The 24,924-nt window shown below is 45.2% G+C and overlaps 1 protein-coding gene and 1 long non-coding RNA gene across 16 annotated transcripts; one reads left to right on the top strand and one right to left on the bottom strand.

Moving 5' to 3' along the window:
• The first annotated feature begins 14 nt into the window (after positions 1-14).
• Vipas39 (VPS33B interacting protein, apical-basolateral polarity regulator, spe-39 homolog) lies at positions 15-24,876 on the top strand. Of its 4 annotated transcripts, NM_001399770.1 has the most exons (20): positions 34-174; positions 2,773-2,865; positions 4,882-4,984; positions 6,267-6,407; positions 7,942-7,980; positions 9,041-9,105; positions 11,229-11,285; positions 12,415-12,507; positions 13,021-13,054; positions 14,111-14,213; positions 15,430-15,457; positions 16,358-16,431; positions 18,246-18,321; positions 18,878-19,012; positions 20,041-20,082; positions 20,366-20,455; positions 21,582-21,668; positions 22,136-22,225; positions 22,620-22,724; positions 23,917-24,876. In NM_001399770.1, the coding sequence occupies exons 2-20, from the start codon at positions 2,773-2,775 to the stop codon at positions 23,935-23,937; spliced, it is 1,476 nt and encodes a 491-aa protein (NP_001386699.1). In that variant the 5' UTR covers positions 34-174; the 3' UTR covers positions 23,938-24,876. The 4 variants fall into 4 exon arrangements, 3 of the variants coding, with proteins under 3 accessions (XP_063118543.1, NP_001386699.1, NP_001094474.1); NM_001101004.2 differs by lacking the exon at positions 12,415-12,507; NR_174351.1 differs by lacking the exons at positions 7,942-7,980; positions 20,041-20,082 and having other exon boundaries at positions 8,999-9,105; positions 18,878-19,039.
• LOC134479236 (uncharacterized) lies at positions 6,013-23,992 on the bottom strand. 12 transcript variants are annotated; one of them, XR_010052306.1, is made up of 9 exons: positions 23,854-23,992; positions 23,063-23,188; positions 21,564-21,753; positions 19,867-20,543; positions 16,524-19,205; positions 15,326-16,062; positions 14,970-15,107; positions 6,878-6,983; positions 6,013-6,566 (listed from the first exon to the last, which is right to left on the bottom strand). It is a non-coding gene; the product is annotated as an uncharacterized LOC134479236 (long non-coding RNA). The 12 variants fall into 12 exon arrangements; XR_010052297.1 differs by lacking the exons at positions 6,013-6,566; positions 6,878-6,983 and adding an exon at positions 13,883-14,169 and having other exon boundaries at positions 15,326-15,433; positions 15,993-16,062; XR_010052305.1 differs by lacking the exons at positions 6,013-6,566; positions 6,878-6,983 and adding an exon at positions 11,077-11,475.
• Positions 24,877-24,924: the final 48 nt, after the last annotated feature.

Here is a 24,924-nt window from a genome sequence, read left to right as displayed (position 1 = left end):
GAGGTCAAGGAACTACAACTTCCAGAATGCTTTGCGTGTGTTCCTTTCACCTTCTTCAGACTCTCTTCGGCTGTCCCCTTCGGCCCTTCTCTATGCCACACAGCCTGTTTAGAAAGGCTGGTCCGGCGGCAGAGCCTGGCGCTGTCCTGAGAAGGAGCGCTTGGTGCGGAAGAGGTGAGGGTGTCCCGAGCCCCTGTCTAGGCCGCGTGTCTAGTTGAACCCACCCTCTCCGCACCCTTGTTCTATCCCTGTCTTCTCTTAGGCATTCTCACTCCCAGACTGATTCTTTTGTCGGGACCACTGTATGGGCTCCGAGATGGGGCTTCCAGTAAGCCTCAATGCAGCTTACTCAACATTTGGTTCTGAACCTGTCTTCTCAGGGACCCTCCAGGCTCTGGTGTTTGCTGTAGCTGCGTGGCTTCCTGTATGGTCCTCCTGTCTTTGTTCTCAAGCATCGCCTTAAAAACCTAGCCTAACTTTCAGTATCTGATTTCTACAATACCATGAAGCAAGGGATGGATGTCTTGGTTGTAGGGTTTTGTTTTGGGTGTTTGTTTTTTTTTTTTTAAATGGGTCCTGTTTTTCCTATGTCATGTTCCTGTTCCCTCGAATCTGTCCCCCTATCCTTGTCAGACTGTCAGTGTACAAGTGACGATAAGATCAAATCTCGAAAGCATTTTCAATTACGTTGAAGCCCCCTTTTCTTTGTGCCTTCTTAGAGTCATAAATTGTTACCATTTTACTTACCAAGTAAACCACCATCTCTTTTTGTCACTAGAAATACAGGTTAATACAATGTATCCACTGCTGTGGTCTAGCAAAAGATTCTAGGAATTCTTCATGATATACTAAGTTTGTTAGACATGTTCTCTACCTATTTCTACTTACCATTGTAAAGGTCTGTCTAGTTTCCCCAAAAGTCTAGGATCCAGAAACCCAGGATTGTCCTTTGGAGTAGGAGTGATTGAGTAAAGTTGTTTTGATGTTTAATACTGTTGAGTTTTGCTTTCCTGGTCCGTGGGAACCTCCTAGGCTTACATTTTAGGATTGTTCTGAGGATAAATGAATGACAGTTAATTATGAAATTGCACACATGCTAGAAATGTTCTATACACACCTTCCATAGTTGTGGCCTGGTTTAGAATTTCTTTTAATCTTTAAAACTCCTTTTTAAAATTTTTTTTTTTTTGGAGGTTGGGAATGTAGTTCAGTGGTAGAGTGCGTGCCTAAAACACATGAGGCCCTAAACTCAATTCCCAGCACTGTGAAACATAAGGTTCTCCAGTTTTATCTAAGGTAGCATTAAGATTAGGTAATAAAAGGTAGTCAGGGGGTTGGGGATTTAGCTCAGCGGTAGAGCGCTTGCCTAGGAAACACAAGGCCCTGGGTTCGGTTCCAGCTCCAAAAAAAAAAGAAAAAGAAAAAAAAAAAAGGTAGTCAGGCGGTATACTTTGCATATATTATCTAGTTCAGTCCGAATTCTTATATGGCAGGTTACCTGCTATATCCACTGTACACAGGAGGAAATAAACATCTTGGTAAGGTATCAAATGCTAAAGGGATGTAACCTTAAGTGTTAATTTTCTGCCAAGCACTCTGTTAGGTTTTTGGAGTACTATTTACTCTTAAGATTTATTTATTTTTTTATTTATATATTAGTACACTGTAGTTCTCTTCAGACACTTCAGAAGAGAGCATCCCTTTACGGATGGTTGTGAGCCACCATGTGGTTGCTGGGATTTGAACTCAGGACCTCTGGAAGAGCAGTCAGTGCTCTTAACCGCTGAGCCATCTCTTCAGCCCCCCCTTTTTTTTAAGATTTATTTATTTTTTTATTTATATATTAGTACACTGTCATTCTAATACTATTTACTCTTCACTATAAGCCAGTAAGGCAAGATTGCATTTCTCCAAGGCTTAGAAATGAACCATTTGCCTTTTAACTTTGAGAGCCTATAAGGAGTCAGGGACTGTAGAAATCTTGAGACTTACTGGGTCAAACCACAGTTCACTCTTACACAGTTAAGCTTGAAAAACTTGGTTTTTTTTTTTTTGTTGTTGTTGTTGTTATTGTTGTTTGTTTTTTTGTTTTGTAAAATAATACCTAATTTTAGAGCAGTCATGAGAATAATTTGGGATCTTTTAGCTAATATATATTTTCTTGGTCATGATCTTAGAAATTGGCCTCATAATTGGCCAAGTGCTTAATAAAATAATCATGAGTTGATGATACAGGCAAGATAATTCTGCTTTTTAAAATTGCTTTCCTTTCATTTATATTTCATTTAAAGAGCATACTGTCAGAGAGGGACATTTGTTGACTGTAGTCAGCTGTAGTTTTCCAGAGCTTAGAAGCACAACTCAGAGGTGGCACTCAGTAAATATATGTTAATACATGAATTTGCTCATTCTGTTTGGGGTGAGCTTTGGCTGATCTTTGTGTGTTCAGCAAAATTACAAGGAATCCTTAGAACACTTGCCTCCCCTTTGCCTGGGTACCCTCGTTCTGATGAGATCATCCAGGAGGAATACTATAACTAACGTGCCCTTTTCATAGTTCCCATTGTATCTGAGTCCTTGAACACAGTAGAGATTCTCAGATTGATTGTGGCTTAATTGGAATATCCACCATGATCTGATGAGTTGGAAACCCAAGGCTCTGACCTGCATGGCCGGTGCTTTACAGGTTCTTTTCTACATCCCTTACTTCTGGGAGCTGTTAGTAGAGGAACCCTTTTTTGAGAGACTGTACCTGTCTTCCTTTCCCTCCAGATGAACCGGACAAAAGGTGATGAGGAGGAATATTGGAACAGCTCCAAGTTCAAGGCGTTCACTTTTGACGATGAAGATGATGAGCTCTCACAGGTGGGTCACAGGGAGTGCTGAGGGTCACACCTTACCCTTGGATGCACTTCTTCTCATCTCCAGCAGGTTCGTCAAAATGTTAGGTCAGGTCTTCAGAAAAGACTGTGTATTAGTCAGGTTTTTATCAGTATATGAAATACCCAAGGTAATCATCTGATCCAGAGAAAAGCCTAACTTTGGCTCAGTTTTTAAGGTTCTGGATCATGGTTGCTTAGCTCTGTTGTTTGGACCTGGAATAGACAGCATTTCACGGTATAGTCACACACTAGAACAAAGCAGCTTACCGCATGGCCAGAAAGCAAAGAGGTAGGACATGGCAGGGCACCACAATCTCCTTTAAGAACACCCTTCCAGGGGTTGGGGATTTAGCTCAGTGGTAGAGCGCTTGCAGGCCCTGGGTTCGGTCCCCAGCTCCGAAAAAAAGAAAAAAGAAAAAAAAAAAAAGCCGAAAAAAAAAGAACACCCTTCCACCCTTCCAGTGGCCCAAGGAGCTCCTATTAGGCTCCACTACTCGGGTTCTACTGCCTCCTCATAGGGCTACCCTGAAGACCAAATTTTCAACACATAGCCCTTTGAGGGACATTCCAAATCCAAACTATATAGTGGCCTATGAAATGGCTCACCAATAAAGTCTCTTGCCACGATCCTGGTGGCCTGAATTTAGTCTCCTTAAAGTTGTCTTGCTTAGTTAGGTTTCTGTTGCTGAAACAAATATAACCAACAGGAACTTGGGGGAGGAAATGGTTTATTTTATCTGACAACTCTCTGGCTATATTCCATCACTGAGGGAAGTCGGGCAGGAACCTAGAGGCAGAAACTGAAGCAGGGCAGTGCTCTTTACGGGGTGCTCGCCCATTCTGCTTTCTTACAGCACCCAGGAGCACCAGCTCAGAGGGTAGTCCTGCCCACAGGCCAGTCTATGAGGGCATTTTCTCAGTTAAGGTCTCCTTTTCCCAAGCACCTTTAGCTTGTGTCAAATTGACATAAAACTAGCTGGCGCCACCTGTAGTCTCCCCTCAGGTAGAGTGGAGTGGCCACGCTTGCACATACATGATACACATGTGCATACACAATAAATTAAAATAAGAAACAGATGAAACCATAGCAACCTTCACGGAGAGAAGCCCTTAAAAGAGAGCCAGAAACAGAAACTAACTTTACCCTTGCTTTTACCTTTAAACAAAATGACGAATATTTTATTCGTGTTAAAGGCTTTGTCTGATTTACAATTCCACATCACTGTTCATCAAGGAAAGTCAGGACTCACACAGGGCCTGAAAAGTGAAGCCTTTCCTTCCTTCTGGTTTCCTGGTCATGGTGTTTGGTCACAGCTAAAGAAGCCCTGACTGAGCCATCCTATGGGTTCCTGTTTTGTTTTGTTTTCATTTTCTCCCCTATTTTTCTCTCCATCTTTCTTCCACAGGGCCTCACTGCATAGCCCTATATAACTTTAACTCACAGAGATCTGCCAGCCTTTGTCTCTGGAGTACTCGAGGGTGCTGCTGGGTCCACCATGTCCAGGATCTTTTCCTAAATGTTTTTTCTCTTATTATAGCTGCCTTATCTCATGAGTGCTGGGATTATAGGCAGTTCATATCATTGTCATCTTTGAGATGGAGCCTTGTATATTATTTGGCTGGTCCCAGGTTCTTGGTCTCAAGCCATTTTCCCCTTTGCCCCAGCAGCTGGAACTCTAGGCGCGCACACCACTGCACTGTGATGACTTGGTTTTGAGAACTGACGTGGTTGGGAATAGTCATTTTTGGAGAAGTGAGTCAAATGCACTCAGATTTTCAAACAAGGCATAGTTAGCATATCATAGAATTCACAAGTGGCTTTGAGCCTTGAACTAGACCACAGTGGTGTGTACAGCAGAATTTGATTCTAGGCTGGATTCGGACTTCAGATAGTTACTGGCAATCACTGAGAGCCCCTTCTCAGCCACCTTGCTTAGCAGGGAGCAGGAGGGAAGTGAGGCCTGCCAGACTGACTATTGTGCTTCATGTCCCTCTGCAGTTAAAGGAATCCAAACGGGCAGTGAATAGCCTTCGAGACTTCGTGGATGACGACGATGACGATGACCTGGAGCGAGTCAGCTGGACTGGAGAACCTGTGGGAAGTAAGCTGAAGAGGCAGGCCCTATGTCAGTAATGAAGGGTGTACCTCTCTCCTCAGTGCTGGTCAGAAATAGCTCTGCTAGTCTCAGGTGACGCAGCCTGGAAGTTCATAGCGGGCAGAGCCATGTGGAGACGCACAACAGTAATGCTTATATGGCTTCCTGCATCTGCTTTTCTGAAGCAGATGCTTAGATGGCTATTTCAGACTCCTGCAGGGCTTGTTAAAATTACAGGTTCCTAGGCTTTACCCTGGAGAGCCTCATTCAGTAGGTTTTTGTAGGGGAGGTGTGTGTGTGTGTCTGTGTATGTGTGTGTGTGTGTGTGTGTGTGTGTGTGTGTGTGTGTGTAGTCCTGACCACTGGATTACAGTCTCAGTTATGGATCTGTACTGCTCGTCATACTTGGGAGTTGTCAACTTCAATCCTTATAACAGGTTGGCAGAAGTGCTGTGTATACTTAGCCATCAATCGTAATTATATGATACCACTTAATTTCTTCATAGACTCTGTCTAGTTCTCTTCCCTCCACTTTTCCATCTGAGGTTTAAAGTGTTCTTGGTTGGAAGTTTTTCCTAGAAGGTAGTATAGCATGATTTACAAATAAAAATGAGCTTTTCGCTCTTGTTCTCCCTTGCTCTTCCCCTCTTCCCCCTTTGTCCCTTCTCTCCCTATTCCCCTCCCCCCTTCCCTCCACATGCTCATGGCCAGCCTCTACTCCTCTCCTCTTCTACTCATCTTCTCTCTCTCGTCCCTCTCCCTTGTCTTGTCCTTTCATTAAACCTCCCCACGTGGAAAAAAAACGAAACAAAACAAAACAAAACAAAAAAACAACAAAAACAGAAATGAAATGGGGCATGATGGTGCACACCTTTAACTCAGCACTTGGGAGGTAGAGCAGGTGGATCTATTTTCAGGCAGCCTGGTCTACAAAGCAAGTTCCAGGACACCCAGGGCTACCTGCTGCCAAAAACAAAAAACAAACAAGAGTGAAGTAGAAAGAGGAAAAAACCCTGATTTTACACACGATCTGCTAAATAAGTTATTTTAATAATTGCTCAGGAAATAGGAGAGGCAGAGCATCTTTTCCTCTATTTGAAGGTTGTCTGGAGTCTTCATTTATTCATTCCTTTGTCAGTTTCTCTATTGATTAGCCTATTTGATCACATCTTTCCTGGCCTCTTGCTGGCCGAGGGACTGGGGCGTCTTGAACAGTTTCAGTGCTAGTGAGTGTTGGGTGGCAAGGACTGATTTGGAAGAGGCTTACTTAGTTCTTGCTATCCTGCAGGTATCTCATGGTCCATCAAAGAGACTGCTGGGAGTAGCGGGTCAACCTCTGAGGGACGTGAACAGATGAAGGGCCGGAACAGCTTCTACACACAACTACCCAAACCTCCTTCCACCTACTCCCTGAGCAGCTTCTTTAGAGGTAAAGGATGGTGGGTAAGGGGCAGAGACTTTTTTTTTCTTTCATCAGGAACATGGTCAGGCTGGTGTTTTCATTGATTGCAAAAGAATTCTCATTTGAGGGGTTGGGGATTTAGCTCAGTGGTAGAGTGCTTGCAGGCCCTGGGTTCGGTCCTCAGCTCTGAAAAAAAAAAAAAAAAGAATTCTCATTTAATCAGGCAGCTTAGTACTAGGGTTTGAGGAAATCAAAATTCCCAGGCATTAGCCTGGATTTGTAGAACATAAATGAAGTTGAGAGCCTTGTGTCAGATAGTGCAGAAATTTGCTTAGACCACAATTCCTTCTTGCCTTTTATGCCATCCTGTTGGGAACCTCTGTGTGTCGCTGGTGGGATGCGTAAGTGTGCAGCTGCTGAGGAAAATAGTGTGGCAGCTCCTAAAGCAGCTGGACAAAGGAGTAGCATGTGAACTAGCGTCGCAATTAGGTACTTACCAAAAAGAATCGAACACGGTGACTTGAGCAGGTGCTTTTGTGCTAATATTTGAAGATGCGTTATTCAAAAGCCAAAAAGATTAAGACTGCTTCTGTCCATTGTGGGCTATAAGGATAAGCAAAACATTGAATTCACATTCAGTAGACTGCTAGTTCATTTTAGAAGGGAATGCAAGATAAATGTTATAATAGGGATGGGCCTCAGGGAATTACACAGGGTGCAATAAACCACAAGACAAATACCATGTGACCCCGTTCAGTGGGTAGAGGCAGAAGGTAGGGCCACAGTTTCCTCAGGGCTGGGGTGGAGGGAATGGAGAATTCCTGCATCACACAGAGTCTCAGGCCTGGTGCAAGTTCTGGAACTGGATGGACAGTGTGAGTATACTTCATGCCACTGTGTTCTACACTTAAAGATGATGGAGAGGGGTAAATTGTATGCACTTAAAATATTTCTTTCTGACCTGTTTTACTAGCACATCAGTTTTTGTTTTGTTTTTTTTTGTTTTTTTTGGTTCTTTTTTTCAGAGCTGGGGACCGAACCCAGGGCCTTGCGGTTCCTAGGCAAGCGCTCTACCACTGAACTAAATCCCCAACCCCCACATCAGATTTTTGAAGTTGAATAAAGGCTTTTATTTTATTTATGTATATGAGTATTTTGCCTACGTGTATGTTTGTGTACTATTTGCATGCCTGGTGTCCACGGAGACCAGAAAAGGATGTTGCAACCTCTCAAACTGGAGTTAACATGGTTGTGAGCTACCATGTGGATGCTGGGAATCAAAGTCTGGTCCTCTGGAAGAGTAGCCAGTGCTCTTAACTCTGAGCCATCTCTCCAACCCCAAATAAAAGCTTTTTTTTTTTTTTTGGTTCTTTTTTGGAGCTGGGGACTGAACCCAGGGCCTTGCGCTTCCTAGGCAAGCGCTCTACCACTGAGCTAAATCCCCAACCCCAAATAAAAGCTTTTTAACCCCTATTTCTTCATATTGTGTAGTAAGGCTCTATGTGCCATGAGTGATCTGGCTTGAACTGTTGGCCTCTTTCTGCTCTGTTCTTTCCCTCAGGCAGAACTAGACCTGGGAGTTTCCAGTCCCTTTCTGATGGTAAGCATGGTCCTTTTCCTGATTGCTCTGGGAGATGTTGGTGATTTGGGTACAGTCTGGAGACTCATGGGGACAGGTAGTAATTAGGGGAGTAGAGAAAGTGTCTGGTACTAAGTGAGGCAGTAGAAGCCATGTAGGCTCCATTGCCAGGGACGACTGCTGGGGCCACAGTCAGGAAAGAACCGAGCTCTGCCCTCTGCCCTCGGCCATGGAGCTACCCAGACAAAAGAATGGATTTTTGTTTGTTAAAAAAGAAAGTTCCAGTGAGATAGCTCAGTGGGTAGAGGAATTTATACATATGCTGGTGTCTTAGCGTTCTGTTGCTGTGAAAAGTTACCATGATGAAGGCAACTATTATAAGGGAAAGCATTTAACTAAGAACTTGCTTACAGTGTCAAAAGTTTAGTCCATTGTCTTGGCAGAAAGTATGGCAGCATACATGGTGCTGGAGCTGAGATCTCCATCCTGATCTTCAGGCAGAGAGAGAGCCCCAGTGATATACTTCCTCCAACAAGGCCACACTTCTTTATCCTTCTAATCCTTTCCAATAGTGCCACTCTTTGGTGACTAATATAGGAGCTTCTGGGGGCCAATCTTATTCAAACCTCAGCTAGATGACCCGAGTCAGAGTCTGATCCCTAACCTCAGAGTTCTCCTCTACCTCCACACTCTTGGTATGGTGACGCACGCACGCACGCACGCACGCACGCACCCACGCACGCACGCACCCACGCACACACACACGCACGCACGCACGCACACAGCAAGTGGGAAAGAAGCAGGAGAGGAAAGAAGGATAAGAAGCAAGTTGTACGGGGGCTGGAGAAATGGCTCAGTGGTTAAGAGCACTGTCTGCTCTTCCAGAGGTCCTGAGTTCAATTCCCAGCAACCACATGGTGGCTCACAACCATCTATAATCAGGTCTGGTGCCCTCTTCTGGCCTGCAGGCGTATATGCAGGCAGAAAGCAGTATGATGTATACATAATAAATAAATGTTAAAAAAAAAAAAAAAAGCAGGTTGTACAATGCCTTCTAAACTGGCTTCTGTTCCTTTTTCAGCTCTGTCAGACACACCTGCCAAAACTTATTCTCCAGAGCTGGGGAGGCCTAAGGGAGAGTACAGGGTGAGTTACAGAATGTCTCTCCCCTTCTCCCTCCATTACTTACTTATTTTTAAATTTACATTTACTTATTTATTTATTTATTTTGTGTGTGTGTGTGTGTGTGTATCTGTGTGTGTGTGTGTGTGTCACATGCCAGGTATAAGTGTGGAACTTGGAGGACAGTTTGTGGGGGGAGTTGGTTCTCCTTCTACCATGTGGATTCTGGGAATTGAACTTGGGTCATTTTGTTTGGCAGCATGTCTCTCCCTGCAAAATCATGTCACCAGCCCTCATTTTGTTGTTTTGAAATCAGGTTTCCCTCTGTAGCCCAGCTGGAGCCTGGCACCCACCAGATAGTCCACTCTTGTCTAGAACTTATAGTAACTCCTCTGCCTCAGTCTTTCAAGTGCTGACACTACAGTTGTGAGCCATCATGTTCAGCTTGAGTTACATCTTAATATTGGTATGACAATTAGACAGTATAAAGTGCTCTGCTTAATTTTCCCAACTGTTCGAGCAGCTGTTACAGTCATTTGTCACTGAATGGCAGGGATACATTCTGAGAAATGTTGCTAGGCAGTTTCATCTCTGTGCAAACATGAGATGTGTTCACACAAACCTAGACTCGATAGCCTGCATTCTACATCCGCTACTTTAGGATGTGAACCTGTTTGTCTATTACTTACCCTTGGGACATGATGACAAATGTTTGTGTATCTAGATGTAGAAAAGGTATAGTAGTACCAATACTACATAAGGGGCTGGCGAGCTGGCCCGGTGGGTAATGAGTCCTGCTGCACAAGCATGAGGACCTGTATTTGGATCCTCAGGGATCATAAAGTAGGCATGACTGCATGTGTCTGTACCCGCAGTGCTGCAGGGCAGGGACAGGAAAGTTGCTGAGCTCCGCTGGGCATCAACAGAGCTGAAAAACAGCAAGTTCTCAAGAGACACTGTTGCCTCAAGAGAATGATAGGGAGGTGATAGGCAGGACATCCTCCGCTGGCCTCCACATGTGCGCACATGTGTGCACACGCACGCACCCACACACACACACAAACACACACACACACCCCACTAGACAACAGGAACTTTTAGCTCCATTAAATCTTTGGCACTGGGCTGGGGATTTAGCTCAGTGGTAGAGCGCTTACCTAGGAAGCGCAAGGCCCTGGGTTCGGTCCCCAGCTCCGAAAAAAAGAACCAAAAAAAAAAAAAAAAAAATCTTTGGCACTATCATTGTATATGCACTGGCCAGAATGTTATTATGCAGCACATGACTCCTCTTATAGGTGAGAAAACTAAACTGATCTTTTAACAGAATTCCTTTTTGGGTTCTCACAGCCAGGAAAGGATAGAACTTGGACTCAAAATCTCTCTTCCTAACATAGGCCCCGTGCTTCCTTACGCCTGCCGTCATTTGGGAGTTTAACGTGACACTGAATGATTGTCACTGTGGTCTGGGAGTTGGTAGAGGTCAGATTCCCACAAAGCATTCTAAACAAGCAAACTGACTCAAAGGGAAGAAACTATATTCTAAGATCAAAGGGGGCTACGTGTCAGAGTCTTCCTTTTCTTGTCTAATGATACTAACTAACTATAGTGGGGTCTCAGATGTGATTGCATATAGAATTCAAATCCTGAACCAGTCAGCAGAGGTTTCTGGGCTTCGTTACTGGTCAGTCCCTCTTTGGTCTGTGTCACCCTTGGTCTAGTTCTTTCAGAAACTCAAACCAAGGCCAGGTGGTGATGATAGGGTACATTTTTAATTCCAGCATCAGGAAGCAGAGACAGGCAGATCTCTGTGAATTTGAGGCCAACCTGTCTACAGAGTGAGCTCCAGGACAGCCAGGGCTATATAGAGAAACCCTGTCACAAAAACCTTAGGAGGAAGAGGAGGAGAAGGAAGGGGGAGGAAAGGAAGGAAGGAAAGAGAAAGAAAGGAAGGAAGGAAGGAAGGAAGAAAGAAACTAACTCAAACCAAGACCAAAGTCAAACAGGACCATTCCAGTTTTATTTTTTAATCAATTCTTTCCCACAGATTATTTCTCTTATGGGGGCAAAGACTGAATTTGAGGCATCGAGCTGGTTCACTAGCAGTTCTGAGCCCTTAACGTATGATTCATCTGTTGCTAATATTCCAGGATTACAGCAATGACTGGAGCCTCAGTGATACAGTGCGACGTCTCCGCCAGGGCAAGGTAAGGCTCCCGAGGAGGAGACTCTTGCAGGATTCTTTGGCAGGATGAGCAATGTGTTCCCATAGGAAGGATTTCTTGACATTCTTTCCAGTTCTCATTCCTGAAATGAAGTGGTTTTCAGGGGCAAAGCAAATCCACTATAGTTAGACGCCAGCTGTGAAGTCTCTGACCCGGGTTTAGCGTTGCTTTGCTGCACAGGGGAAACAGTGGTGGATAAGAGTTGCTATGTGTGGAAGAGCACGCTCGTAAGCCCAGCCCTGGGAGGCCGAGGCATGGAAATAGTGTGGGAAAGCCACCCGATGCACAGCAAGTTTGAGACCAGCGGGGTGCACAGTGGAGGAGTCCCTCCCTCTTTCCAGTCTGCTCTAACCCCACAGAAAGAGAGTGATACCTTGTCAGCTAATCTTTGTACATGGTGTGGGGTGAGTGTTGAGGTTAATTTTTTTTTCTTTTTTTTTTGGTTCTTTTTTTCGGAGCTGGGGACTGAACCCAGGGCCTTGCGCTTCCTAGGCAAGCGCTCTACCACTGAGCTAAATCCCCAACCCCTTTTTTTCTATTTTTTAAGATCCTAATCTTAGCATTGTTGAAAAAAACTTCTTTTTCATTGAAATTTTGAAATAACTTTTTTGAAAATTGGTTGATTATTTAGTGATGGTCTTCTTGTGTGACATTCCAAGACAGAACTACCGTGACTGAGGGCAGATGAGCGGTTGGTGGACTAGGAACAGGAGGGCATTAACTGACGTCAGTGTGGACAGAGGGGCTGTCTAAGGGTGACAGAAGCATTGTGTGTCTCTCCTGTAGTGGCTGTAGTGTCTAAGATGTAGGCCCTTTCAGAGCTCAGCTATGCACTTGCACAGGGTATAGTGTATGGAAACTACACATGAGGGAAAATAAGTGATAAGTGACGATGTGCTACCTTGACCAAGACTTGAAGACATCAGCATCCTACAGGGCATTGCATTGCTAGATAGGGTGTGAGGGGCCTGCAGGCTCACAGAGCACAGAGACCAGTGTGTAATATAGAGGTGCTCTCTGGCTGCTTCCTCTGTTGCCCGTTCCTCACTATGTGGTGATAGGGAATACGGGCAGTGGTCTTCCTGAGACACACTGTGATCTCGCTCTGCAGGTCTGTTCACTAGAGCGCTTCCGCTCCCTCCAGGATAAGCTGCAGCTCCTAGAGGAGGCCATAAACATGCATGATGGGAACGTCATCACTGCAGTAAGTGAGCTTTGCTGTCCGTCGTTCAGTGCTCCTGAACATCCATCCAGTCAGTACTGACCAGAAGTCTGGGCTGCTTGTCCAGAGTCAGGCTTTCGCTCTGCGGCATAGGGCTCTCAGGAAGCTGTGCTCCTCCCGCCTTAGTGGAGGAACATGCTTTCTGTGTGGGATTGTCAGTGTAACAGAAATCAGAAGGCTGGCTGTTCTGTGTTATGCAGAGTATCAGCACCGGCACTGTGAGAGTAGTTTCTCAGGAGACAGGAGGTAATGTGGACACAGTGGCCATGTGGAACTGTGAGGTAGTTTCTCAGCCAGTGTGGACACAGTGGGCACGGGCATGCGGACACCTAGGACATGGCTCAGTTCCAGAAGTCCATCCTTTCTTTCCGTCCCACAGAGGGTGTGTGTCTGCCTGCAGTGATCCCTAACACGTCGCTGGCCTCATTCTTAGATGTGAGGTGCTCAGGGCAGCCTTTGTGAAGGGATGCACAGTCTTTGTCTCTTTTCCTCAAGGTTCTGATCTTCCTGAAGAGGACCCTGAGCAAAGGTGAGCATGGTTTGAAGGAAGTCTCCACTCAGCAGGAGCCACATGTGGCTTTTTTTTTTTTTTTTAAAGATTTATTTATTTATTATATATAAGTACACTGTAGGTGTCTTCAGATACACCAGAAGAGGGCATCAGATCTCTTTACAGATGGTTGTGAGCCACCATGTGGTTGCTGGGAATTGAACTCATGACCTCTGAAAGAGCAGTCGGGTGCTCTTAACCGCTGAGCCATCTCTCCAGCCCCCACATGTGGCTTTTATACCAGAATTCACCAGGATTAAGTCTGGTTCCGAGACAGCTGAGGTGGCCTGGGCCTAAGAGCATACATCACATCACACCTGTAAGGGCAGCTTGTAGGGTGGGGGCTGTATTAGCCTCCTCGGCAACATGTGGGTTGTGTGTTAGAGGATGTGAGGAGTGCTGCTATTAGTGTTAATTAAGAATTAAAAGGCAGTGGGGCTGGAGAGGTGGCTCAGTGGTTAAGAGCACTGACTGCTCTTCCAGAGGTCCTGAGTTCAAATCCCAGCAGCCACATGGTGGCTCACAACCATTTGTAACAGAATATGATGCCCTCTTCTGGGGTATCTGAAGACAGCTACAATGTATATAAAGTAAATAAGTCTTTTTAAAAAAAACAAAACAAAACAGAAAAAGAGCTAAAAGGCTGACTGGGTGGCTGTGCCGCTCCACTGCGCAGGTTCTCGACTCCTGGCCCTTTCACAGGGGCTGCAGATCAGACATCCTGCACATCAGATGTGTGCATTACAATTCATAGCAGTAACAACATTACAGTTAGACGTAACAGTGAAATAATGGTACAGTTGGAAGTTCACCACAACATGAGGAACTGTATTAATGGGTTGCAGCGTTAGGAGGGTTGGGAACCACTGCTCTAGAGCACAGAGGCTGACAGTGATGGTGGGTTGAGACCAGGAAGAGCCATCCTTAGCTGTTGCTAGGCTTTTGGGTGACGATGCTTGGGGTGGATGAGTGGAGAGGCCACACTCAGACTTGAGTACTAGGAAGCTTTACTTCTTTCTCTACCTAACGTGCCAGAGATCCTTTTCCGAGAGCTGGAGGTACGCCAGGTCGCACTGAGACATCTCATCCACTTCCTTAAAGAAATAGGGGACCAAAAGCTGCTTTTAGATCTCTTCAGGTAAGCACTGGGCTATGGAGTTTGTCAGGTATGTTTCCAGAGCACTCAGGGAAGGGGGTTGGGGGGAGTTGCAAAAACATTGAAGATACTATCTCTTTCCAGAAGCGCCTAGAGAGCAAGATCTTGAAATGTGTTGGGATAATTATTCCACCATACAATCTGGTGGGATGGCAGGTGTTAAGAACCAGGCCCCACAGTCAAACATACCTGGACTGTGTACGGTTGTTACTTGTTACTCTGATATTTTGAGCAAGTCACTAGAGTTCCTGAGAGTGGCCTTTTCCCCTTGTAAAGTGGAGATGGTGACGTCTACCACATAGGTTCATGGAGACTGACTAGCAGGCTAGCATTAATGTGCCATGTTAATGTTTGCTAAGCATTTTCTTATATAGACCTTGATTAAAGATGCCCTCCTCTTATCCAAGTAGTGCCAGTGAGAGTGCAGTAGTGGGGGAGGGGGGGCTATAGCTTTCCAGTGAGGATCCCCAGGAACTCTAGAAACCTTGGGATTTGGGCTGCACAGGGAAGGGAGGTGAGAAGGGGCAGGCTGTTGTTCTGTGGCCTTCTACCATCTTCTCCTTCTGTTTCATTCCAGTAAATGTGTTTTGGATTAAACTGTATGCATATTTTATCCTTTCCTCAATGTCAGAGAAGGTATGAGAACCTCTGCTTAGACTTTGTGACCCAGACTAACTCATTTACCCTGAGGCCAGACAGTGATAAGCTGCCCCAGACTGATGTGGGAAAGCAGTTTACCTGGTTAGGCCAGAAGGAGTTTGCCAGAGAAGACATGCTCACAGAGGCAGGCTGTTTGCTCTTTCTTGGCTTTCCTTTCCAGTCAAGGAAGTCTTGTCAAGCACCCGTCTGTGCCAAGGTAGTGTTGTTAATTATTGTCTATTCAGGATAAGGAGGAAACAGAAGACAGAAAACGGTGTCTTAATTTTGAGTAAAGAAGCAAAGACATGGGTAGGTAACGATTGGCTAGGGCAGGCTAAGCTCTTAAAGCCCTGCTCTGCCTGCTTTATTTAGTTAGAACATAGGACAGGGGACAGTAGATATGAAAGTCAGCAGGTGTTGGAAAGGGTAGAGGTGGTAGGAAGAGACGCGTTTACCTCAGTGTAGAGGCGTTTCTTTGTTTCTTCTGGAGAGTGTCTCTTATGTGAGGAGTACTGGGAGGTCAGTAGATCAAACTCTCCTGCTCTTTTGCTTTCCCCAGGTTCCTAGATAGAACAGAAGAGCTGGCGGTAAGTGTGGCCGTTTGTCTCTGTTGGGAATCTATTTACCAGACATCTAAGTCAAAGCCCAGCCCAGCCGCCAAGTCCTCCTGCTGATTGTTTCCTGTTCTTAGTTGATTAGATCTAGAAAACGACACTGTGCCTAGCTTAGTCCCTCACATACACATAAGAGTCTGTAGTCCAGGAGGACTCAGAGTAAACAGTGTCAGTTTTAGAGCATATAAAATCTAATTATAATCTGGAGAAAGGTGGCTCAGTGGATGGTGCTAGCAGGAGACCCTTACTTTGGATCCCCAGGACCCATGTAAAAATTGAGTGCACTGGGTTTGCTTCTGCAAGCCCCGTGCTGAGGCAGTGGAGGTGAGAGGATTCCAGAGGCTTGCTGGCCAGACAGTCTGCCTTCATTCAGGTGCAATGGGAGACACAGGCTCAGAAGACAGGGTGGATAGACTGACGAGATGGCTCAGTAGTTAAGAGTGTGTATTGCTCTTGCAGAGAACTGGAATTCTATTCCCAGCACCTATATCAGTCAGCTCATAACTACCTGTAACTCCAGCTTCAGGGAATCTGATGTTTTCTGGCGCCTCAGGCATCTGCACTCAGTTAAAATAAATCTATAAAGAGATAATGCAGAGAGCAATAGAGGGAGAACCAGACCCTTGCTCCTGGCCCTTACACATACACAAGTACAGGGAAGTACACACAAGTGCACACACATCCACTTAGTGTTCTCTCTCTAACTTTCTTCCTCTCTCCTTTTCTCCCTCTCTCTCCTTCCCCTCCCCCTCTCTGTGTGCACATACATATGCTCTTTGTGCTCACATGTGTGCTTAGACAAGTGCTATCCTCCTAGTGAGCTCCCTCTCTCTTTTACAGATATGTTAGCTCCATTCTGTTGTTTTGTTGTAGCTATCCCATTATCGAGAGCATTTGAACATTCAGGACCCTGAAAAACGAAAAGAATTTCTTAAGACGTGCATTGGGTAAGTATGGGGAAAAGTAGTTTTATGTAGATAGAAGAGAAGAAAAGAGAATGGGATGGATGGCTCAGAAGGGAAGGCTAACCATGACTCACGTGGGCAGTATTTGTAGGTCATCTACCTCAGTGACTCCCAAATCCTAGTCTCCACCAGAGTTTTCACTGATTGGAAGAAACCTCAAAAAAAAAAAAAAAAAAAAAATGGGCTAGATAGGATCTTTCCCTAAAGCTAAACCTACTGAGATAGAAAGACTCGTTGTTCTCGAACTTTGGTTCTCACACATCTCATTTTGGCAATAAAACTGTGATACTTTTTTAATGATTTATTTACTTTATATACATTGGTGTTTTGCTTGCATATTATGTCATGTGAGGTGTTAGATTCCCCTGGAACTGGAGTTACAGATACCTATGAACTGCTGTGTGGATGCTAGGAATTGAACCTGAGCTCTCTGGAAGAGCAGCCAGTGCTCTTAACCTCTGCAGCCCCAATAGTAAATTTTTTAATGATTTACTATAATAAAATTAAAAGGTAAAAGTGATTGTGGACCTTGAGTATTTTTCTTGTTACAAGTCTTGAAGCCCCAGTTCTCTGGGCTACTGCTGTAGTGCAAGGTTTCATCCAAACTCGAGTCTTCAGTAAGACAGGCACACAAAGCTGTGGGTATCACTGTTCTGATGGATGCTCGCTGCTCTTGGGAGTAACTCATTTTACTGTTGACCGGCCTTCGTCAGGAAAGGGCGCCCATGGCTTAAGCTGAAATGTGCTTCTCTGTATCTGTCCTACAGCTGCATAGCCTCTCAGCACCCCTGCTTCTCAAGGTTCATTGTTCACACTTGGTCCAGCCATTCCTCATGGAAGCATTTCTAGGGTCACATTTAGAATTCACTGTGTATGAGATTCCTAATTTCATGTTAGCAGATAGAGAGCTGGGGTTCACACTTCCCTGGGTCAGCGTAATTGATCTCAGGATTCTTTCTGTAGTGAGTAGAGGAACAAGCATCAGTCTACAGGACAGAGGTCTGAACTGAAGGTTAAAAGGGCCTTTCGCGCTCGTGGATCCAGACTGGCTTTGAACTTGCTATGGAATCAAGAACTCCTAAACCTGGCTCCTCCTCATAAGTGCTGGAATTACAGACATGTGTCCCCTTATCTAGCTAAAGACATAGTTTTGAAGATGGAGTCCTTGACATTTCTGTAGATCAATCTTTGTTAATTTTCCAACCAACACTATGCTATATAATTTGCTTTTTTTTACTCTGCTCAGCAAGTTCTGTGGGCACATTGGCGATGGGTGGTTGTCTTGGCTCTCTAGCTTTGTGACCCACTCACCGAATGGCTAACTCCCCAACCAAGCTGCCCCTTACTCATTCACAGCAAAATCACAACTGTGCATTTTGTGGACTTCGAGAAGATTCCTTTTGAGTTTTCAAAGTCTCGGTGTCTCCCTCCCTCCCTCCGTTCCTCCCTCTCTCAAGGGTTTCATGTGATCCAGGCTGAGTATGGTGCTTTCACCTATACCATCTCACCGGGTCTATGCAGTGCTGGCGATTGAATCTGGGGCTTCGTGAATGCTAGGCCAGCACTATACCAGCTGAGCTACATCCCCAGTCCAGTCAGCAAACCTCAAATACAATATCCAGACCAAAGTATACTGTAGCTATTCTGTCTGCCTTAAAGGATCCTGAGAAGGTGCATAGGGATCAAACGTGTTAAAAACCGTGAGCTCAGAAGGTTTTCATGATCGTTTGGTTTGGTCTTGTTGGGTTTGTTTTGCTTTTCACATAAAAAGTACTAACCTTGTGGCCCTTTACCAGTTTGCCCTTTTCAGCGGAAGACTCTGCACACGTGCAAGACCAGTACACACTGCTGGAGCGCCAGATCATCATCGAGGTGAGACTCCGTCTCTGCTCTGCTTCTGTGCCCAGCTCAGAGCCGCTCAGCACCCAGGCCCCCCTCAGCTCTGCTCGCTGTTTTCTGGCATAGACTTTTATTTCTTCTCTTTTTCTTGACTGTCCTTAGGCATTTTTTCCTCTTTCCTGCTACTGGCCTAGGAGTATTTAATGTGTCCTCTAGTTGAGATTTCTTGTCATTTCCACTTCCAAAATTTCTTTCCTCCCTCCCTTTCCTTTCTTTTTCTTCCTTTCTTTCTTTTTGTTTTGAGGTAAGATATCATCGAGTCCGGACTGGACTGTGTAATGAAGCCATGGACTCCTGAGCTTCCTGCTTCCTCCTCCTAAGTGCGGGGATTATAGGCGTGCAACACTAAGCTGAGCTGTGGAAATCTCTAAGTTAAACTTAAAAATCTAGGACCTGGTTATGGACTTTAGCCCTCATGGGATATCCTAAGCAATTTCTGTTGGAAACACAACTGCTGTGGTAATGCAGGTATTTTCCTGCCTATCCCAATGGACACTGTTCCTTTTCTCACTTACCTGATCCACCACAGGCCAATGACCGACACCTGGAGTCTTCAGGGCAGACTGAGATCTTCCGGAAGCACCCCCGAAAAGCTTCCATCCTCAACATGCCACTAGTGACGACACTCTTCTACGCCTGCTTCTATCACTACACGGAGTCCGAGGTACAGGCGGAGTGAGAGTGGAGCATTGTTCAAATACACTATTGTGAGGTATTGTCAGCGGGCCTGTGTGGTTTTCAGAAATCCAGAAACTTCTCAGCACGAGCGAGCCAAGAGGAACAAAGGTTATGAGGGTTCGCTGGCCGTCTGTGGCTGGCACCCTAGCAGAGCACCTGCTACCTCTGGTGCTGGCTCCCTTAGCATAGAGGAGAGTAGTGTCAGAAGGCTATGGGTAGCTCACAGTTCCAAAAAAGAATTCTTAATTTTATGTGTATGGGTGTTTTTGTTTGGTTGGTTTGTTTTGCTTTGTTTTTGTTTTTTGTTTTTGTTTTTTAAGACACGATTTCTCTGTGTGTCCCTGTCTCAAGATCCTGGAACTGCTCTACAGTCTAAGCTGGCTTCAGACTCAAAGAGCTCTGCCAGCCTCTGCTTCCTGAGTGCTGGGATTAAAGACATATGTATGGGTGTTTTGCCTGCATGTACCTGGGTATAGGTGATGCCTGTACCCATGGAGACCCAACAGGGTATCTAATCCCCTGGGACTGGAATTACAGATGGTTGTAAGGTGACATGTGGATGCTAAGAATTACCAGACTCTCTTAAGAGTAGCCATTGCTCTTAACCACTGAGTCACCTCTCCAACTCCTTATTCTTTTTTAAAAAAAGTTTGGACTTAATCCTTACAAGTATGCTTTTCTCTTGGATTAGCAGAAAAACAAAAAGAGCAAAAAGAAAGAAAAGCATTCAAAAAACAAAGATACGAAAGAAGGGAGGAGAGAGAAGGAGGGAGGAAGGGAAGTTTTGGCAGTGGAAATGACACAAGACATGTGGACTGGAGGACACAGTGTTATACTCACTTGTCTTCTTCCTGATGCAGTGGGGTGTGTGGTACTCCATCAGACCTGAGGAGACTTACTCATAAAGTGGTTTCTGGATCTCAATGGTTTATAATTTACACAGAGGGTTTGTGTAATAAAGAAGAAAATGAGGGATTTGTGGTTTCACTAGTTTCTTCCCCCGTTTCATCCTAGGGGACCTTCAGCAGTCCAGTCAACCTGAAGAAAACATTCAAGGTAGCATTGCATTGACTGTTGAGTGAAGTAATACTCTGGTAACCTGTGCACTGGGTTCCTGATGTCAGGGTAATGTAGAAAGTCAGTGGGAAGTGAGAGAAAACGTCTGTCACTGTACATCAGTGTGGGCCTTGGAAAACAAAGGGTCTTTGATGACTGCAAACTTGGTTACTTTTAAGGGTCAGGATCAGTGTCAGCAAATACATTTGCTTTTCTCAAATTGTAAAGCATTTCATGGATGCAATTCTCTACCTTCTTACTATTGCTGCTTTCTGCTCCTCAGATCCCAGACAGACAGTATGTGCTGACAGCCTTGGCTGCGCGGGCCAAGCTTAGAGCCTGGAATGATGTCGATGCCTTGTTCACCACAAAGGTGGGTGCCCTGACCCTTGTGAGGCCTTTGGAGGGTGAAGGCTTCTTTGGTCTCCTACATTCCTGTTGCCGATGAAGCTTCTTCCAGTCTGTTTCCAAAGTTTTAAATGAAAGGAAAATTTGAAATAAGAGTATAGTGGCCACTGTTCCTACTTACTAATTTATTTAACATTTTGGTGCATTATTTAGCTGCTTTTTTAAAAAAACAGGCATTTTTTTTCATAACCATTTGAAAGTAAAGTGTAAGTGTAACACTTTCCCCTTTAATATTAGCATTTGTCTCATAAGTATTACATCTCAAGAAATTTATTTACTTATTTATCTATCTTGAAGTGTATAAATCATAGTGAGGAATTTTTTTTCCTAAGATTCACTTTTCTTCTATACATGACATTAGCCTGCATGCCTAGGGAGGAGGGAAGAGGCAACTGAGGCCCCTAGAAATGGAGTTATAGATGGTTGTGAGCCACCATGTGGGTGCTGGGAATTGAACCTAGGTCCTCTGGAAAACCAGCTAGTGCTCTTCAGTACTGAGCCATCTCTCCAAGAAACTGGGAGTGGAGTGGAGTGGAGTGGAGTGGTGGAGTGGAGTGGAGTGGAGTGGAGTGGAGTGGAGTGGAGTAGAGTGGTGGAGTGGAGTGCATAGGCAGCATGCACAAAGCCTGAACTCGCTTCCCAGCACAAACAACTCAAAAAGAGGTTCATTTCTCACTTCTCCCTATACACCTCAGGCCGGGAAAGCCCTGTTGTCAGTAGCTTCCCAGATCCTACTGTGTGAGTTTACAAAAAACAATTCCATATGTGGGTAAAGATGGAGAAGTAGAATTTTTTTGTACTGACAAACTTAGGATGTATGTGTTATTCATTACTTTTTCCATTTTGAAACATTTCACAAACTATTTTCCATGCATTACTGTTATGACCAACGATCTTATTTTATTTCATACATTGTACTCTTTTCTACCCTCTACACTCTTTGACTTTTCTAAAAAATTCATCTCTCGATGTTTCTCTACCCCTCCCCTCTTCCTGTCGTCTACCATGCTTTCCTGATGTGACTGTGAACCGCACAGGAGGTGAGGCCAGTGTGTTAATGGTGCTTGGCTCACCTGTGTCCTTTCTTTCAGAACTGGTTGGGTTACACCAAGAAGAGAGCACCCATTGGCTTCCATCGAGTTGTGGAAATTTTGCACAAGAACAGTGCCCCTGTCCAGGTAATTTCTCTGAAAAAGAGCTAGTGGTGGGATGTGAGCTAGCTATCCTCATTTTCTTGATGGTGGCACTGTGGCTGTGCCGGACCTGAGATAGAGAAGTGCAGGGAGGAACAAAGTAATTTCAGACCCTCTGTGAGGAACAGCTGCTGTACGTAGCCATATAGAGAACTCTGCACTGTTGAGATGATTCGGAAGAATTCCCTGTTGGCCTGGGAGCAGCAGGCACACCCTGGACCGTCTCTAGACGCTGTGTGTTTGGCTGCGGGGTGAGAGAGAGAGCTCTTCCCTTTGCTCCCGAGGTAGCAGGGAAGTGCTGCTGAATGTCACCCCATTTCCCACCACAAAACCATGGTTCATAATGGCTTGGCAGACATTGAGTATTGAATTCTTCCTTGTTTAGAACTTACTTTTTTGACCCAGGGAGACCCTTGTTTTTATCATTAATCAGAGTACTTTTTTCCCTACAGATATTGCAGGAATATGTCAATCTGGTGGAAGATGTGGACACAAAGTTGAACTTAGCCACTAAGTTCAAGTGCCATGATGTTGTCATTGATGTGAGTCTCTAAGAACTGAGAACCCTGAGTTAGGTCGTGGGTGGAGAGTCAGGGACACAACCTTTTACCCCAGATCCTGAAATGCTGCCAGTGACTTTGACTGAATAGACAGAATAGTCTGGCAAGAATTAGTTTGGAGACCAACACTCCTGTATTGTTTTCCCAGTCTCCGGATTGAATTCTCAGCTTTTAGCTTTTTGGAGTCATTAGAACTGAATGAAGCTATACGAGCTCTGTAACCTCTCCAGCATGGGGTTCTATGGGTACGTTACACATCATCCTGCTCACAGCTGCTGTCCTTTTCTGGAGCCCAGGGGCAAAGAAACAGTGGCAGAGTGAGTGAGTTCCCTATCGAGGAGGCTGAGTAGGAATGTGATTGTGTTTTTGTGTACAGACTTGCCGAGACCTGAAGGATCGTCAACAGTTGCTTGCATACAGGAGCAAAGTAGATAAAGGATCTGCTGAGGAAGAGAAAATCGATGTCATCCTCAGCAGCTCGGTAAGTGACCCTCTAGTCAGCCTAGGAGAACATTCCCAAAGTAGCATCAAGTGTATGTGCCCGAGACCTAGGCGGGTGCTCTTAGCTGAGCCACATGGATCCGAGACTCTCTGTGGGCTGAAGGAGCAGAAGTGCTATTTTTAAACAGCAGAAGTCCCTTTGAGATATGAATTGGCAAGTTCCAAGCTAGTAAGAGACCCTGTTTCAAAAAAACAAGGTCGATAGCATCTGATGTGTGAGGTTGATCTGTCCTGCATGCACACATGCACATGCACACGCATACACGCACACGCACACGCACACACACACAGTTAGATACTGAAGCGAGATATGAAGACCTCAGCAAGGAGCATAACTGATGCACTGATCATCGCCAGACCTAGTAGAGAGCAGGAATGACAGAGCACATGGTAGAGACTCAGTAGCCAGGCTTCTGGTCCTTCCAGGACATGGCCGTGACCTGCCTGTTGGAAAGAAGAAGGTAATGAAACAGAATTAGCCATTTTGGAAGTCCTGGTTATATGTAAAATCACTGAGCCTCTCATTAGCATAGAACTTAATATTAGGCATTTGTTACCTGTGCTTAGTCACCTAATACTAGTGAATCTCAGCACTAAGGGCAAAGCCAGGTTAATGCTCTTAATGGCAATCTGTAAAGTACAAAACAGGTATTTAATCTTTCTCTGGATAAATGAACTCCCACATACTTCTCAGGGCTTGGGTGATGGCTAATTAATAAAGCACTTGCCACACGAGGGTCTGAGTCTGGTCCCCAGCACCCACATAGGCTGGCATATGCTTGGGATCCTGGCAATGGGGAAACAGAGACAGCAGGGCCCAGGGGCTCATTGGCCAGCCAGCTGGCCCAGGCTAATAAAAGCACCTGTTTAAAAAACAAGGTAGATAGCATCTGATACGTGAGGTTGACCTCTGTACACACACAGAGTTAAAAAACAGTTCTTTGCTGGTGCATGGCCACAATCCCTCTCACTTAGAGGCTAGGGCAGGGAGATCAGGAGTTTGAGGTTAGCCTGGAATATATACTGAGTTCTGGGCTAGACTGGGCTACATAGAGATACCCTGCCCCAAACAGACAAAAGAACTCAACAGCTCCCAATTCAATCCTTACCTTCATTTCCTCACTGTAGTGTTAAGTAACAACTGACATCTTTCTTCTCTGCTTTTTTCGCAGCAAATTCGATGGAAGAACTAAGGTTCTTTTGCTACCCTGAAAGCTGCCTCGCTTCTCACTCTTTCTGCCTCTGGAAACAGAGAGCTCTCTTCTTAGGAGAGTCACTGCATTCTACCACGGGAGCCTATCGTCCACAGGCAGTGCCTGCTGGTTTGGGGACAGAAACCAGCCTTTGAGCACATGTATCTTGAGACTGATCTGTCCAGGGGACATCATCTACAGGCCAGTAGCTAAGGCTTTGATTCTCAAGAAGGATGCTCTGCACCGGTGCTGTGGAAAGGTGGGAGCCCATGGGTAGGATGTCTCGTGGTCAGAGGAAAGTGACCACTCCACAAGTACATCTGGACTAAGCCCCAGGCGTCTCAGGATGGTCGGGACATTCCTGGTCCTTTCAGCTATTACTACCCAGAACCTGTGTTGGACATGCTCATTTCTGCTCTAAAGGGAGTCAGAACAGAACTAAAGTGACTCTTCATGGGCCTCAGGAAGGAATATCAGTATTGCTCAGGACCTGCTGGAAACCAGAGTCAAGTTCTCAAGGCACAGGGCCACACATCTATGACAGTCACTTCCTAAACATTGTGTACCTTCAGCCAGCATCCATCTGCTGTTCCTGTCAACGTTGTGTAGGGATGTGTGAGGGATGTAGGGTCCCTCTCTCACCTGCACACTGTCTGGGTGTGAGCCATCTGTTTCCAACATGTCCTCTGCTTCTCTGTCAGAAACAGTTTTACCTGGAATTCAGATTCACCAGTGCTGGAGCGCTCTTTTAGACAAAAATTATTTCACCAGAAGCAGCCACAAGTCTCACCTGGGCTACTGTAGTAGTACTTCCATTTAGATATCTCCACAGGCCCTGTTGCCCTGCTGAGGACTTGAGCAATGTTCCATTTTGCCCCGTGCCTCCCTGAACTGGATTTTCCCAACGTGTAACATTCCTAATAAAACTGTTGTATTCTTGGTGCCTCCTCTTTCTTATAGCATCTTCCAGTAGCTTCTGGCTACTTA

Source organism: Rattus norvegicus, chromosome 6 (genome assembly GCF_036323735.1).
Source record: "Rattus norvegicus strain BN/NHsdMcwi chromosome 6, GRCr8, whole genome shotgun sequence".
Taxonomy (NCBI): domain Eukaryota; kingdom Metazoa; phylum Chordata; class Mammalia; order Rodentia; family Muridae; genus Rattus; species Rattus norvegicus.
The sequence above is the reverse complement of the archived record's forward strand: the minus strand, read 5'-3'. Positions and strand labels throughout refer to the sequence as shown.

What these genes read in the sequence shown, in the direction of transcription:
- Vipas39 (NM_001399770.1), top strand. Translation starts at nt 2,773, where the DNA reads ATGAACCGGACAAAAGGTGATGAGGAGGAATATTGGAACAGCTCCAAG. An exon ending in GGCCTAAGGGAGAGTACAGG is followed by an intron (nt 9,106 to 11,228) that starts GTGAGTTACAGA and finishes CTAATATTCCAG; the next exon opens with GATTACAGCAATGACTGGAG. An exon ending in GCCATGATGTTGTCATTGAT is followed by an intron (nt 22,226 to 22,619) that starts GTGAGTCTCTAA and finishes TTTTGTGTACAG; the next exon opens with ACTTGCCGAGACCTGAAGGA.